Source organism: Nelusetta ayraudi, unplaced genomic scaffold, assembly GCF_046127955.1.
Source record: "Nelusetta ayraudi isolate G7.1 ecotype Tasmania unplaced genomic scaffold, CSIRO-AGI_Nayr_v1 ptg000135l, whole genome shotgun sequence".
Taxonomy (NCBI): domain Eukaryota; kingdom Metazoa; phylum Chordata; class Actinopteri; order Tetraodontiformes; family Monacanthidae; genus Nelusetta; species Nelusetta ayraudi.
The window spans coordinates 19787350-19801097 of record NW_027466185.1 but is presented as its reverse complement, the minus strand read 5'-3'; the positions used below and the strand labels follow the sequence as shown (position 1 = coordinate 19801097).

Sequence of the window (13748 nt, the reverse complement as noted above, 5' to 3'; positions counted from 1 at the left end):
ATAAGTAGCTTATATAAAATTGGCTATTTGAATGCAAAACATGACTTCAAATATTAAAAAAGTATCTTTATATAGCTGGGACAAGAAGGAAGTGGGGGGCATATTAATGAACAATAAGACTCAGAGCGCTAGTAAAGTTTCTTCATAAAGATTTGTTTTTGCAAGCACGAGCCTTCACTTTCATCATTCATGATTTCTGATAGTCCTCAGCATTTCAGCCTGGAGTTAGCAGCTATTCTTTTTCACTGGTCGATCGGTGTTGTCACTGATCCGTCCAGTATGTATCTGTTATCGGAGGTGACTGGATTGGTCTTATCCATCCTGCCCCCAAGTACACTCACTGAGCATTCAAAAATCCTGAACCACTGTGTTTCTGATAAATTGAAATTGTCTTACTGATGGGAGCCCTGAACCTTAATATTTCACCTATGGAGGAATATTTTGTTGTAAATGATTTTAATCTGTTCACATCAGTTCAGTTGTGCAACAGTTGACCAGACTTTCCACATCCACACGCTTGGAAACAGTGAGAGTGAACGCAACACACATAGTTCTACATCCATTTTTTTTTTTTGTTTTTTAATCTGTACAATACTGCCCCCTAAAGTTTTACCCTAGGTTTCCCAAGGACCCTGAGGGAGGCTCTTGTCAGATGTCAGGACCCCTTCATAATTTATGATTTTGCAATAAATACTCACTAAAAAGCTCACCCAGGTTGCATATCACCGGTGTCCAAATGTGAATATGTCTGACTTGCACAACATTTAAAATAAATAAATAAATACAACTGTGGGAAATATATGTGTTATAACCTATTTGTACATTTCAAGGGGGCGTGGAAGCACATTGGTGAGTGACGGATTGACTCTTGAGGAAGATCAATGCACTACACAATATCATCTCTTATCTTGGAAAAACAACTGTTATGCAAGATGGAGATGGATGTTTTGTTTTTTTTTTCCTGCGGAATTTCCTGTTAAAGAACCACACAAACCCTGCGATAATTGTGATTGTGGAAAGGCCTGAATCTGTTTCGAGTTTAAAATATGTTTTCCTCTAGCCGAGGAAGGATTGTTTTGTGATGCTGGTGCGCTCTCTGGTGGCAGGAAGTGTGCTTTATATTTTGACGTTTCCGTCTCCGGGCAGACATATTGCTTGCTTGAGCAAATTCTGGAAAGCTACGAGAGAGAGAAGGCTGATTTATAAATTGATTTATATCTTCACAACTTGACTTAACACAAGCCACACGGGACACGATGGGTAAGCTTCTCGGCACAACGAGGGTATATATGAGAGTGTTAGGATGACAACATATTCGATGGTGCCAATAAAAGTCATGATTATGAAACCCTAGCCCTGTCACTGTTGTTCTACTAGCGTAGCTAGGTAGCTACCTCGGTAACAGTGCTGCGTAGTGGCGAAAGACGACCTGCTATTTTGAGCAGTTGGTAAAATTTTCCCGTCCCAAAGACAATGTTTTGCTCCTTGGGGTGTAATAAATACTCTGTTGATGTTAGTGTGACCCCATAAAAAACACCAGTTTCGTTCTTTAGCGAACTTTAGCGAACTTGGCTAACGGCTAGCTCGCTCAACGCCGCGTCGATTCGTTAGCTGTCGTCTTTGTCGGTGAAAATAGGAACACGGCTCAGCTTAAAAGTTACTAGGTGTGGCATCTGAATGTTGCTCCTTTTAGATAGTAGCTTGCTCGCACGTTCAAATTGTTTTGTGTGTATCAGTTGTCTACTGTCGTTGTGACGGTATCATACGCAGTAAGCTGCTAAGGTGAAACTGCAACGTTAGCCGTAGCTTTATCGTGTTATTACGCCGCCTGTGTTCGGTGCCATTTGTTGGCAGAGGTAACATTGTCCTGACCAAAAAAAAAAAAAAAAAAAACCTTGGCGACGCAGCAATGTCATCGCTCGCACAGTCACAGTGACCTGATGTCTCTGTCACATTTATTCGGTTTAAATTTGTAGTCACTCAGTGGTTAGCAAGGTAGCACTGTTGTAACCTAGCCTCGCTCGTCAGTCGCTTAAAAAAATAAAATAATGCAACACATGGCAGTATATCCTTCTGAAATCCCAGATTAGTAATAATACAGTACGTTGAAATTGCTTGTTGACAACGCTCAGTAAGCAGTTTCGGCTTGGCTAAATTTGACGGTTCACGCATGCAACCTGATAGGTCGTCACCTGAGGTCCTCGTGTTTTCTCTTCACTGGCTCCAAAGATTTTATTTGTCAAGTGCTTGACTGAAAATCTAATGTTGTCCAGATGCGACTTTACTGAACCATCCTTGTCCCGTGCTTAATGGACGCAATATCTTTGTATATCCCACATTGTTCCTTGATCCCTTCTCTCAGGCCTTCTCAGTTGATTATTAACAAAAGTCGGGTCTTCTCTTCACGAAACTGTTTTAAAGGGGAATAATGACTGGCCAAAATGTAGCAATAATAATAATAATAATAATAATAATAATAATAATAATAATAATAATAATAATAATAATAATAATACATTTTGTTGTGGTATGAATGGACTGTCCCCCGCTTGGGAGAGACCGAAACGTCTCTCTAAACACTACAGCATTTGGTCACCATAATATTAATAACAAGATAAATACAAGTGAGCAAGTAAGAATAGAAGTTGTACTGTTAACAATTACAAATGCAAGTAACTTAAATAAACTTCCTGTTTGACTTCAGCTATTCAATCAGTTCTTTCAGGGACACCCCGACGCACCCCTGAAACAAACAAAATGTGACCTGGAACCTCCCGGTCTGCAGCGGGCCCAGCCTCAAACTTACATCAGTATAAAACTGTTTATCCGAAAGGCAGAGGTTTATCCAAGAGATTCCCGACCGCTGGCGGTACGGTGTCCTGTGACATGCCAGTGCGGAGACATTCTCTCTCAAGAGCTATTTGCAGTTGTTTGTGTGTGCAGATACGAAGATAACCAGTGCAGCTAAGAAACTGGATCATTAAGCACCGACCCGTGCCTGTCCGCCCTGAACATGTAGAACCTCACACAAAAGGTGTACACACGCTTGTCTGAGGCTGGCTGTGCTGATGTGCCCCAACCACAATTGCGCTCATGTTTTATATTTGAACTTTGCTGATATCATGAAGCGAGGTGGGTGGGTGGGTGGGGGGGCTTTTGGAACAGGAAGTTGGCAGAGCCGTTGTTCTGGTGGCAAGTTTTAAGGTTTTTCACCCCCCCACCCATCCCCCTGTCATTCTGTCATGTTGCCCAGGGTGGCTTGTGCTGTGACTGAACAACTGATGAGAGGCCTCTATTGAATAAATGCATTTGTTGTCAGCTGACCGGTGGATGAGCAGCTCGGCCATTTGTGTGTGTGTGATTTGGGGAGATTTTAGGCCATACAGTCCACGTCGAGTCAGAACATTTCACAATGATTGTACAGGTTTCTATATGTATGTGCAGTTTGGTCACGTGAAAAAAAAACCACGGTCAAGGAGAAAACCTCTTATTTGCATGCAAATCATACAAACATAACACACATGGGGGGAGGGGGTGGAGATCCTGTTCTATACTCCTGTTCTAACCGACCTCTCGCCTGTCTCCGTCACAGCAGAGCCGTCAGCCAGTCCGGCCAAAGATAACTACAGGATGAACCGCTACAAGAACAAAGCACTGAACCCGGAGGAGATGAGGCGCAGGAGAGAGGAGGAGGGCATCCAGCTCAGGAAACAGAAACGAGAACAACAGGTGCCACGAAACTGCGAAAGCGGCCGCAGTTCCGGCTCTTCTGTTGTTGTTGTTGTTGTTGTTGTTGTTGTTTCTCCAGCATGTGCCCTGACGTTGTCTTGTCTTCCGAAAGCTCTTCAAGAGAAGAAACGTCGACATTCTCAATGAAGACGAAGCCATGTTTGAGAGCCCTCTGGTGGACTCCTACCTCAGCTCTCCGGTCACGGTGAGTGACATGCGCACTACGTGATCAGAAATGTGCTCTCAACTAAAAGGCTTTTTTTCTGGTTTTGGTGTTATTATATTAGCTGTCATCAAAGTGTTGTCCGATTTACATGGCTTTCAGTGCAGTGTTTTCTCATCATCCGGCATCTGTGCTACCCCGAACAACCGATGTGTTCCGTCCCCTGCAGTTTAACCTTGTCCATGTCTGTCCAGGCTGGAAGTATTGTCTCAGAGATTCATTGAACAAGCTTAATAACGGTCAAATCACCACCACACTGTTGGTATAACAAGCTGAACATAAAAGGGTTGTTTTGATAACGTGAGTCTATTTTCAGTGCACTGTAGTCTCGTTGCCAACATCCATTACTCCTCAATCAATATTGGTGCCTTTTATCAGTGAACTGTGTTTGGTGTGCAGTCACATGGCCCCTCGGCACACAGTGAACACTAATGACAAAGCAGTAGCAAAACCTGGCCCGCTGCCCTCGTGTTGTTCTCCCGCGTTTTGCAAGCTGCAACGTGACTTCGCGAGAGTCGCTGAGGGTCTCGTGCTTCCACTGTTGCAGGAAGGAGTCATCACCAGAGACATGGTGGAGATGCTCTTCTCAGAGGACCCAGAGCTCCAGCTCACCACAACGCAGAAGTTCCGAAAACTACTTTCCAAAGGTGCGGTATTTCGTTTCGATCGACCACACTGCCGGTCGTGGCCAGATGCTTCAATCCAGTGTCTCACGCCTCCGTTTCAGAGCCCAACCCACCTATCGACGAAGTGATAAACACGCCCGGAGTGGTGGAGAGGTTTGTGGAGTTCCTGAAGAAGAGTGACAACTGCACACTACAGGTCAGTTCCTCACAGTCGGTGTTGGTCAAACTGGTCCCCAATGTGACACATTTAAATCCCCGACAAGGTTCACGATCTTCAACTCGCCGACCCCCCCTCTTCACTGCAGTTCGAGGCGGCGTGGGCGCTGACCAACATAGCGTCGGGCACGTCCATGCAGACCAAGACGGTGATCGAGGCTGGAGCCGTGCCAATCTTCATCGAGCTGCTCAACTCCGACTTTGAGGACGTCCAGGAGCAGGTGAGACACTGTGCGCGTCTTGTCGTTGTCCGTCTACCGAGTGCCGCTGTTGACCCTGTTGCCGTGTCCCGACCTCGCAGGCTGTTTGGGCCTTGGGAAACATCGCCGGGGACAGTGCGGTGTGCAGGGACTATGTGCTGAACTGCAACATCCTTCCGCCACTGTTAATGTAAGCCGCTCCCATTTGTCCTTTGCAGCGAGTGCCAGGTCTTCTTCAGAATTTGGGCTTTCTGCTTATCAGCATTTCTGACACTGGCCTTACGCACTCGCTTCCCTTTTTTTTTTTTTTCTTATTCTTCCTTCCCCTCTTGTTATTTCAGGCTCTTGACCAAATCCACAAGATTGACTATGACAAGGAACGCGGTGTGGGCTCTGTCGAACCTCTGCAGAGGAAAGAACCCTCCACCAGCTTTTGAAAAGGTACTTGTTGTCTTCACGTTGTTTTCACCGCACATCATCTTCTTTTTTTGGGGGGGCCTGTTCCCTTCAGAGGTGGCCGCAGCCAATCGCCTGCCTCCGTCTAACCCTCTGATCCTCTGCATCCTCTTCTCTCACACCAGCTAACTGTATGTCCGCTCTCACTAGAACAGTAAATCTCCCGCCTGCCACTTCCAGCCTCATTAACATCCTTCTATTCTTTACTGTCCCTCCTCATGTGCACGGCCAAACCATCTCATTTTAAAGGCTCATTCCCGATCCCGTCTTTCCCGCAGCCCCGCCTCCACCTTCCTCTGTCACACCCACTAACACATTTTCCAGCCACTCCAGACTTGCTTGTGCATCGTCATGGTTCCCCTCTCCTCGCCTCGTCTTGTGCTTTATTTTACTTTGCAAAGGCACAGTACGGCGCCCTCTAAACCTCCTCTGCACTTCTTTATGAAGACCTTCAAAACAAACACTGTGCCTGTATGCTTGACATCACAAACACTCACTTCTGCCCTTTGGTCTAAATTCCACTCTTACTCACAAATGTGTCGTGTTTTGGCTGCATTTTGAGGTTTCAAATTCTGCCTAAATTACATTAGTAAGAACTGTGACGTACCTTATACTACTCTAACAGATAGTAGTAGTAGTAGTAGTAGTAGTGGTCATAATAATAATAATGGCTTTTAAAGTGAAAAATAGTTCTATTGTCATTCAAAAACCGCTCTGCTGGTGTCTTGTGTTTGTCGAATTCCAATGCGTCAGGTTGAACAGGAACAGCAACATTTTAAGGTTCGGCCATAAACAGCGGGTAAAATGCTATATTCCTCATCAAAACTACATATGAACACACATGGAATTATGTAGGAAACAATAAAAGTATAAAAGAACTCAACGTTTTATATTTAAATTCTTCAAAATAGCCACAATAATAGCCAACCATAAAAAGCATATTTAAAGTTATTTAATGTGTTTTTCTTTTCTGCATAATGACATATACAGTATCTTGCTCATATATTTAATGTCTTCAGTATCAATCTGCAGTGTATAAAGTTATAAAGATTTTTTTTTTTTTTTAAATGGATGAGAAGGTGTGTCCAAACTTTTGACGTGAACATGAACGTCTGCGCCTCCCCACGGTGTCCAGGTGTCGCCCTGCCTGCCGGTGCTGTCCAGGCTTCTATTTAGCAGTGACCCGGACCTGCTGGCAGACGCCTGCTGGGCCCTGTCCTACCTCTCCGACGGCCCCAACGACAAAATCCAAGCGGTCATCGATTCCGGCGTCTGCAGGCGCCTCGTGGAACTACTCATGTGAGCCCCACCCACCCCTTTCACTCCCTCACCCGCTCTGGCTACGTTTCCATGAGAGTTTTTTGCAAAATAAAAGCGAAATAAGCGAAATTTCTAAAAATTTCAACCAAGTACAAGTGCGATTTGCAGGCGTTTCCATTGAATGGCGTGAAGCGCATAAGTCGTAATTCTCGTGAACGTCTGAAAAACCACCTCATGACAGCTTCAAAACCTTCAAGCGATATTTGAGAGGTTTTTCCATTACCAATTATTTATTGCGATGTTTAGGTTTTGCGCAATTCTAAGGGGACAGGAAAGGCAGCTCCTGTGAACGTTACTCACTTCTCCTCCCGTGTCCTCAGGCACACCGACTACAAAGTGGCCTCACCTGCCCTGAGAGCAGTCGGCAACATCGTCACCGGAGACGACATCCAGACACAGGTGAGCTCGGGATGAGCGGTGTGTTGGAAAGGGGGCGTGTCCTACTACCCCCGTCACCGAACGGCCTCTGACGCCTCCCTCCGCCCTGTGCGCAGGTGGTGTTGAACTGCTCGGCCCTTCCCTGTCTGCTGCACCTCCTCAGCAGCGCCAAAGAGTCCATTCGCAAAGAGGCGTGCTGGACCATCTCCAACATCACCGCAGGAAACCGAGCACAAATACAGGTGAAGCTTTAGGAACTGGGGGTGATGGTGTGGTGGTGGAGAGCGAGACGGAACAGCTGAGCAGCCGTTTCAGGAATGACTGAATGTTGTATTGCAAAGAAATCAAAGGTCTTCATAGCTTAATAGTTGGAGATTTGTAAGACGGCGATATCAAGTGGTTACATTTTAGATTGCAGCGCCTCTCCCCCTCCTGAGCTTGCCAGTGAGCTACAGTGGCCTGCGCACACAAGCCTGGATACCTCGTCCACCTTCTTCTTCGTTGGTGTATTTTGTGGACGCGAGCAGTCACCCTAATTACAAAACACATTGTCAGGCGGGCTGGATTGTCCACACCAGGCTTCCTTAGAAATATGCCGGTGCACGATGGCAGCTAACTTAAAGCCAGACCTTTGATCTCTGTATATTCTCATATACATATATATATATAAATTACTTTTATTGTATAGTGATTATACTCATAATACACATAACGCATACATAATACACATAACATTGCCACGTATATATGGCAACATATTAAGCTTTTACTGATATAAAAATCATAAATCAAGCCAAATAATACACACTGGAGCTTTAAAGAAGAACAGTTCTACGTCTGCTGTACTTCTAATTGTTGTTTTCTTGTTCCGCTTCCTAGACGGTAATCGACGCCAACATCTTCCCAGTCCTCATTGAAATTCTGCAGAAAGCAGAGTTCAGGACCAGGAAAGAGGCAGCGTGGGCCATCACAAACGCCACGTCCGGAGGAACACCAGAGCAAATCAGGTCCGACTCCAACGCACTGACATGGCGCTTGTAGTTTTTCCCTTTGCTCATAATTGCTATTTATTTAGCTTTTAGGTTTTTAGTGAGGACTCCATTGAAGTTGCTGAAAGTGTTCGCAAACCCAAAGTTACTGTGTTGAACTTTGATCATCCTCCTTTTTAAGAGGATTATCTGAAAAGTCAACTATGAGTCATGAACAGGGTTTTAAATGTGAAGAAAAGCTGCAACCCGGGCCAGCATTTTTCAGTGACCCTTTCATTTGGGCCCTGTTGATTTTACCAGTGTCACTGAAATGTTACATACGGTAGCAGCAGTTTGTCTTCGCAGCGTTGAAACTTCATTTCCGTCCCGTCTGCTGTTCCTGCGTGCAGGTACCTGGTGAACCTGGGCTGCATCAAGCCCCTGTGCGACCTGCTGACGGTGATGGACTCGAAGATCGTCCAGGTGGCCCTGAACGGCCTGGAGAACATCCTGAGGCTCGGCGAGCAGGAGGCCAAGCAGGAGAACAACGGCACTGGGGTCAATCCTTACTGCAGCCTCATCGAGGAGGCTTATGGTACTTCGCACACTGGAGCCACACCGATACCGCTGTTTTACAGAAGTAGAGTACGAGTACTTGCATTACAGTACTTAACGATGCCGGTACTGAGTACTTGATAAGGCCATTCCACTTGATAGAATTACTTTGATTATTGTTTAGTTTTTCCCACAGATGTTCTGCTATTTCAACAAAATTCCCCAGCATGTTTTTGTAGAACACGGGGCGACTGTCACAAGTTTCACTGCAGCACAAACAGAAATTTAACACGATTCTCATATACATACACACAACTGATCAGTGATCAGTGTCATGGTATCGGCATGTATTTTACGAGTAGAGTACTCAACTGTGGTATCGGTACCAATACTTGATACTGGTGCATCTCTACAGCATATATACTCAAATGAAAAAAAAAAACTGGGTCAAAGTTGGTGAAGTCATCCAGCCAACACACACTGAAAAGTGTCGGATCACTGATGCGGGCAGTCGGATCTCTCACATTTCATACTGGCATCTTTCTCGCACATCTTGCCAACCTCTATTACACACGCTTGTTTTTTTTAGTAGCCCTTAATTTTCCAAATTCAATTTCCGAAAGCGGTGAACGAGAGCGAGGAGCAACTGCATCAAGCCGCCGTGGATGTCGGAGCAATTACAAGTTGAAATGTTGCGAAAGAAACGAGTGCGGATGCTTTTATAGTTGTGGTTTTATTAGAAGTGTTGGCGTTTTCACACTAAATGTTTTCAACTTGGCACTGAAAAATGGCACTGGAGGACTTCTTGGCAGTCGACGCTCGTGATTCTCTCCCAACAAATCTTTGCTCGTGGGCTTGTTACCAGATGGATGTGGGGAATTCATGGAAAGGGAGCCAACGTATTTTCTTTTTAATTCATTTATTCATTGATTTCCTTGGTTTTCTTTTCTTACCTCCCAGGCCTTGACAAGATCGAGTTCCTCCAGAGCCACGACAACCAAGAGATCTACCAGAAAGCCTTCGACCTGATCGAGCACTACTTTGGGGTGGAAGACGAGGACAGCAGCCTCGCCCCCCAGGTGGACCAGGCCAACCAGCAGTTCCTCTTCCCCCAGCAGGAGGCCCCCATGGAGGGCTTTCAGCTTTAAATCCCAACCCCCCCGCCCCCATTGCCCCACAACAATGCACCACATAGCCCCTCCAAACTCTTCCCAGGGGAGGAGGGCCTTTTGACGCCCCACCGACCCCATACGCAACCCCCCCCCCCCCACCCCCCACGACCCCAAATCAGCCGCAGCTTCCCGTTCAATCAGTCCCAACTAGCCGCCAAACCTTCCCCTCGCTCACCCCCTCCCCCGTTGCCGTTGGAGGACAACTGCCTGAAATCGCCCCACTTTGTGTTCCTTTATTAGCCAGAGGACTAATTTATCGGAGAGCCACATAAACTCTTTAACACGTAAGAAGGGGCAGTGATAAGAGTTGTGAGTCCGCCCCGGCTCAGAGCGCCACCTACAGACACCTTCCTGATGTTTCACAGCTAACTTCTGATTCATTGGCAGCCCCAATGTGCGTCGGTTAATATCTTGATATACACTTTATTATTGTTATGATTATTATGATCATTATTATTATTATTATTATTAGTAGTAGTATTATTATTATTATTATTAATATTATCATTATCATTATTCCTTTTCTTTTCCAATGGGACGTTCCTATTTTCAGGATTACCCAAGCTTCCCCATGCAGAGGCCGCAGCTCGGGTCGCATGAAGTGGAAGACGCCTAAACTCCTGATGTCAGTTGACTTGGTGCAATTCGGAGAGAGAAGGAAAAAAAAAAAGACGCAGTCCTTTTTTTTGGTTTAGTGCTTATTTCCCCCAACCCTTATTTATCTTCTTATTTTGGTATCGCTAGTGAATATTATTTTTTCTTTTCTTTTCTCAGCTTAGGGCTGGTCTGTTGATCAAAACCCCGACTCTTGAGGTGAAAGAGGAGGAGGAGGCACAAATGACCAGTGGGTTTTAAAAAAAACAAAAAAAAAAAAAAACAAATGAAAAAATGGAAGAAAAAAAAGCGTGATTTGTTTTTTCCCCCTTTTTTGATTTTTATTATGCAACAAATTTGCAGGGGTGTGGGGGGAAGGGGTTTAAGACTTTAACGCTGGGATTGACATAATGGTAGAGAGACGTTTGGGCTTTTTTTTGTTGTTGTTGCTGTTTTTTGAAATTTAAAGATTTAGAAGAGAAAAAAAAAACAATAATCCAGGTTTTGAGGTTGGTAGTTAAAGAGCCGATGTTCGTCGTGTGCCGTGTTCTTAAGTGATACATTTGAATTACAGAATGATCTAACTATTCAATGAAGCGTAGCTGGCGGTCTTGTAGGGGGTAGGGGGGAGGTCTCGGGGGGGGGGGGGGGGTTGGAGGGGTGCAGCTGCAGCGAACCTGTTTTTTTTTTTTTCTCTCTCTCTCTCTCTGTCCTTTCTTTTCTTTTTTCATTTGCATGAGGATTTTGCAGATGTTGAAAAAACCTGTGGGGGCGGAGGAGGGGTCGGGGGGGGGGGGGTTGAATTGAAGCAGCCCCTCACGATGAAGAAGGATCGCCTCTCTGGGTTTCTGCTGTGAGAAACGTGCCCCCTCCCCCCCATATCCCACCCACCCACACTCAAATCACCCCCCACCCACCCCCCGCCTCACCCCAGGCCCGGGTGTGTCTGGCTGGGGTTTTTTTCTCTCTTTTTTTTTTCTTTCTTTTTTTTGCATGGTGTTGATAGTACCCTGCCGCCAGTCACTGCAAAGTATCCCTGGCCAAACCGCAAAAACGCAGTTTTGATGAGATGTGGTGTGGGGGCGGGGAGGGGGGGGGGGTTTGCTGCGACGGGGGAAAAAAAAAAATCGGTTTTGGTGACAAGCTGGTAGCATTAGTGGTTGGTGTTTCTCTAGTGGTAGAGCCGATGATATAACCTCCTCTCTGGCATTTTATTATCGCGATATTTTCAAGGAATTTTTTTTCGGAATGACATCCGTGGATCGACTCCTGTTTTTTGCATGGGCCCGTCGTGATCTGATCGTCGTGTCGGTAGTGATGTAAATATAGCCCCGCCCCCCCGCCCCCGGCCCTCGCTAACGTACTCTTTTTTTTTTTTTCTCCCCGCCCCTTCTTCGCTGTTACTTTTCCGAGTTTTTTCTTTTTGGCCGGGGATACGAGTCTCTCCGGCGAGAGCGACCGCCTGGCGACGACGACGACAGTGACGACAAAAGAAAAAAACTAAAATGAAAAGAAAAAAAAAAAAAAAAAAAAAAAAGAATTCAAGTATGAACTTTATATTTGAATTTTGATGTATTTGCATTATATGTATACACACACACACACACACACACGCACACAGACACGCACACTTGCATACAACACCAGCAGACGCTGTACACACACACACACACACCTCACACAGATGAGTGGCTAGTCGCAGCTAAACAGTTTCCACGGAGATCGGAAAGAGACAACGTTGTTTTCATTTTAATTTTGAACCAAATTAATTTTTTTTCGGCGAGGAAAAAAAAATAATAAGCCTTCACAGGCTGTTTTTTGTTGTTGTTCCAGAGTTTGATTGCGTTTTTTTTATGATTAATGAAGAATTTCCCTTGGTTGACTTCAACATTTTTGTTTTAATCAGACAGGACATTGAGTGACCTTTTTTTTTTTCTTTTCTTTCTTCTTTTTTTCAAACTAATGATACAAAGCACACGTGTTTCTCTTGGGAAGCTGTTTCGTTGCTTCTAGCCACGTGACTTACAGAGGTTCTAACGCAGCCCAGGGACATCCTGACCCCCTCGATCTCGGGGTCAGGTGTCCGGGGCTCTGTGGATGGAGCACAATGGGCGTGTGATGATGATGATGATGATGATGATGATTGACTGACAGGCACTGTGTGAGGAAGAGGTTGATTGACTCTATGACTGTGTCCCCATCAGAGTCTCGGAGGCCGTCTTCTGTGGATGTTCGGCTGTTTTTGGGGTTTGAAGGAAAAATGTTTGTTTTTTTCGAATTGGGTCAGATTTGGCGCTGCGCCTCGATACGAACCCGGGGGCTTCACCTCGTTCTCCGGAGCCCCCGGCTCCGTGTTGAAGCCTCGGCAAGTTCCAGACGACATCCACAGGAGACGCGCGCTTCCTCGAAGACGCAAAGAGTTAAAAAAAAATCACAGATAATTGAGCATCGAGAACTCATCTCTACGCAACTGATGCGTAGAGCAGCATTTATTACTGTCTTCAGTTGTTTTTTTTTTCCCTTTTCATGGCCAGTTTTGGCCAAAGAATAGTACCAGAATTACAATCTTTGAAGAAGAAAAAAAAAAGAACCACACACACAGCAGAATCAGTGCATCAATGCGTAAAAATGATTTATATTTCTGCAAAACGATAATGCACTCCTATTCACAAAAGTGCCAATCCGACCAACAAAGACTGGAGTTTCTTCTGTATCTCTCTTTGACTTACAGATTATTTTTGTTTTCCTTTATATCTTTTTATTTACTTGAATGTGCACAGATTTTTTTGTGCAGAACATTGCTGCTCTATTTTTTTTTTTTTTTTTTTTTTTTCCTTATCTTTAAAGTTACATTTACTCTCCACTGTTTCTCTGCGGAAAAAGTGGCATTTCTTTATTGCGGGCACCTAAAAAAAAAATTGGGACTGGAATTTGGGGGCAGAGTTCAATGGTCTGTCGGAGGCGGACGCAGAGGGAAACTCGATGACTTAATAATGACGACGTTAAGACTGGTCTTTGCCTGTATGTCTGTCGGCGTGACGGTCCCCCTGCTGTTGCAGTCTTCTAATGGTTTTTTTCACTGTGCATCGCTCAGCTGCAGACGTCTCGGATACGCGGACTTGCTTTCAAAAGAAAGTGGAACAATATTTGGCGTGTTCTCAAGCCTGTGGAAGATTTATTAAAAGTACATACATGTATGCGACTACCCTCGACTCAAATTGCAGTTCGTACCTTTATATCGCCAGTTCGGGAAAGTTTTCTCCCCATCCCCTCGATCCCCATAGCCTGGTGCAAAATATTAATATTTTTTT

General features: G+C 45.1%; 1 protein-coding gene across 1 annotated transcript; it reads left to right on the top strand.

Moving 5' to 3' along the window:
• The first annotated feature begins 1098 nt into the window (after positions 1-1098).
• Positions 1099-12047, top strand: kpna6 (karyopherin alpha 6 (importin alpha 7)). Its single transcript, XM_076011179.1, has 14 exons — positions 1099-1260; positions 3593-3729; positions 3842-3934; positions 4500-4599; positions 4680-4774; positions 4884-5015; positions 5096-5184; positions 5336-5435; positions 6586-6749; positions 7091-7169; positions 7265-7390; positions 8028-8155; positions 8527-8711; positions 9632-12047. Exons 1-14 carry the CDS (start codon positions 1257-1259, stop codon positions 9817-9819), a joined length of 1620 nt encoding a protein of 539 aa, XP_075867294.1. The 5' UTR covers positions 1099-1256; the 3' UTR covers positions 9820-12047.
• The last annotated feature ends 1701 nt before the right edge of the window (positions 12048-13748 follow it).

Coding starts and splice junctions, on each gene's coding strand:
- kpna6 (XM_076011179.1), top strand. Junction 3,730..3,841: donor AACAGAAACGAGAACAACAG/GTGCCACGAAAC, acceptor GTCTTCCGAAAG/CTCTTCAAGAGAAGAAACGT. Junction 4,775..4,883: donor GTGACAACTGCACACTACAG/GTCAGTTCCTCA, acceptor TCTTCACTGCAG/TTCGAGGCGGCGTGGGCGCT.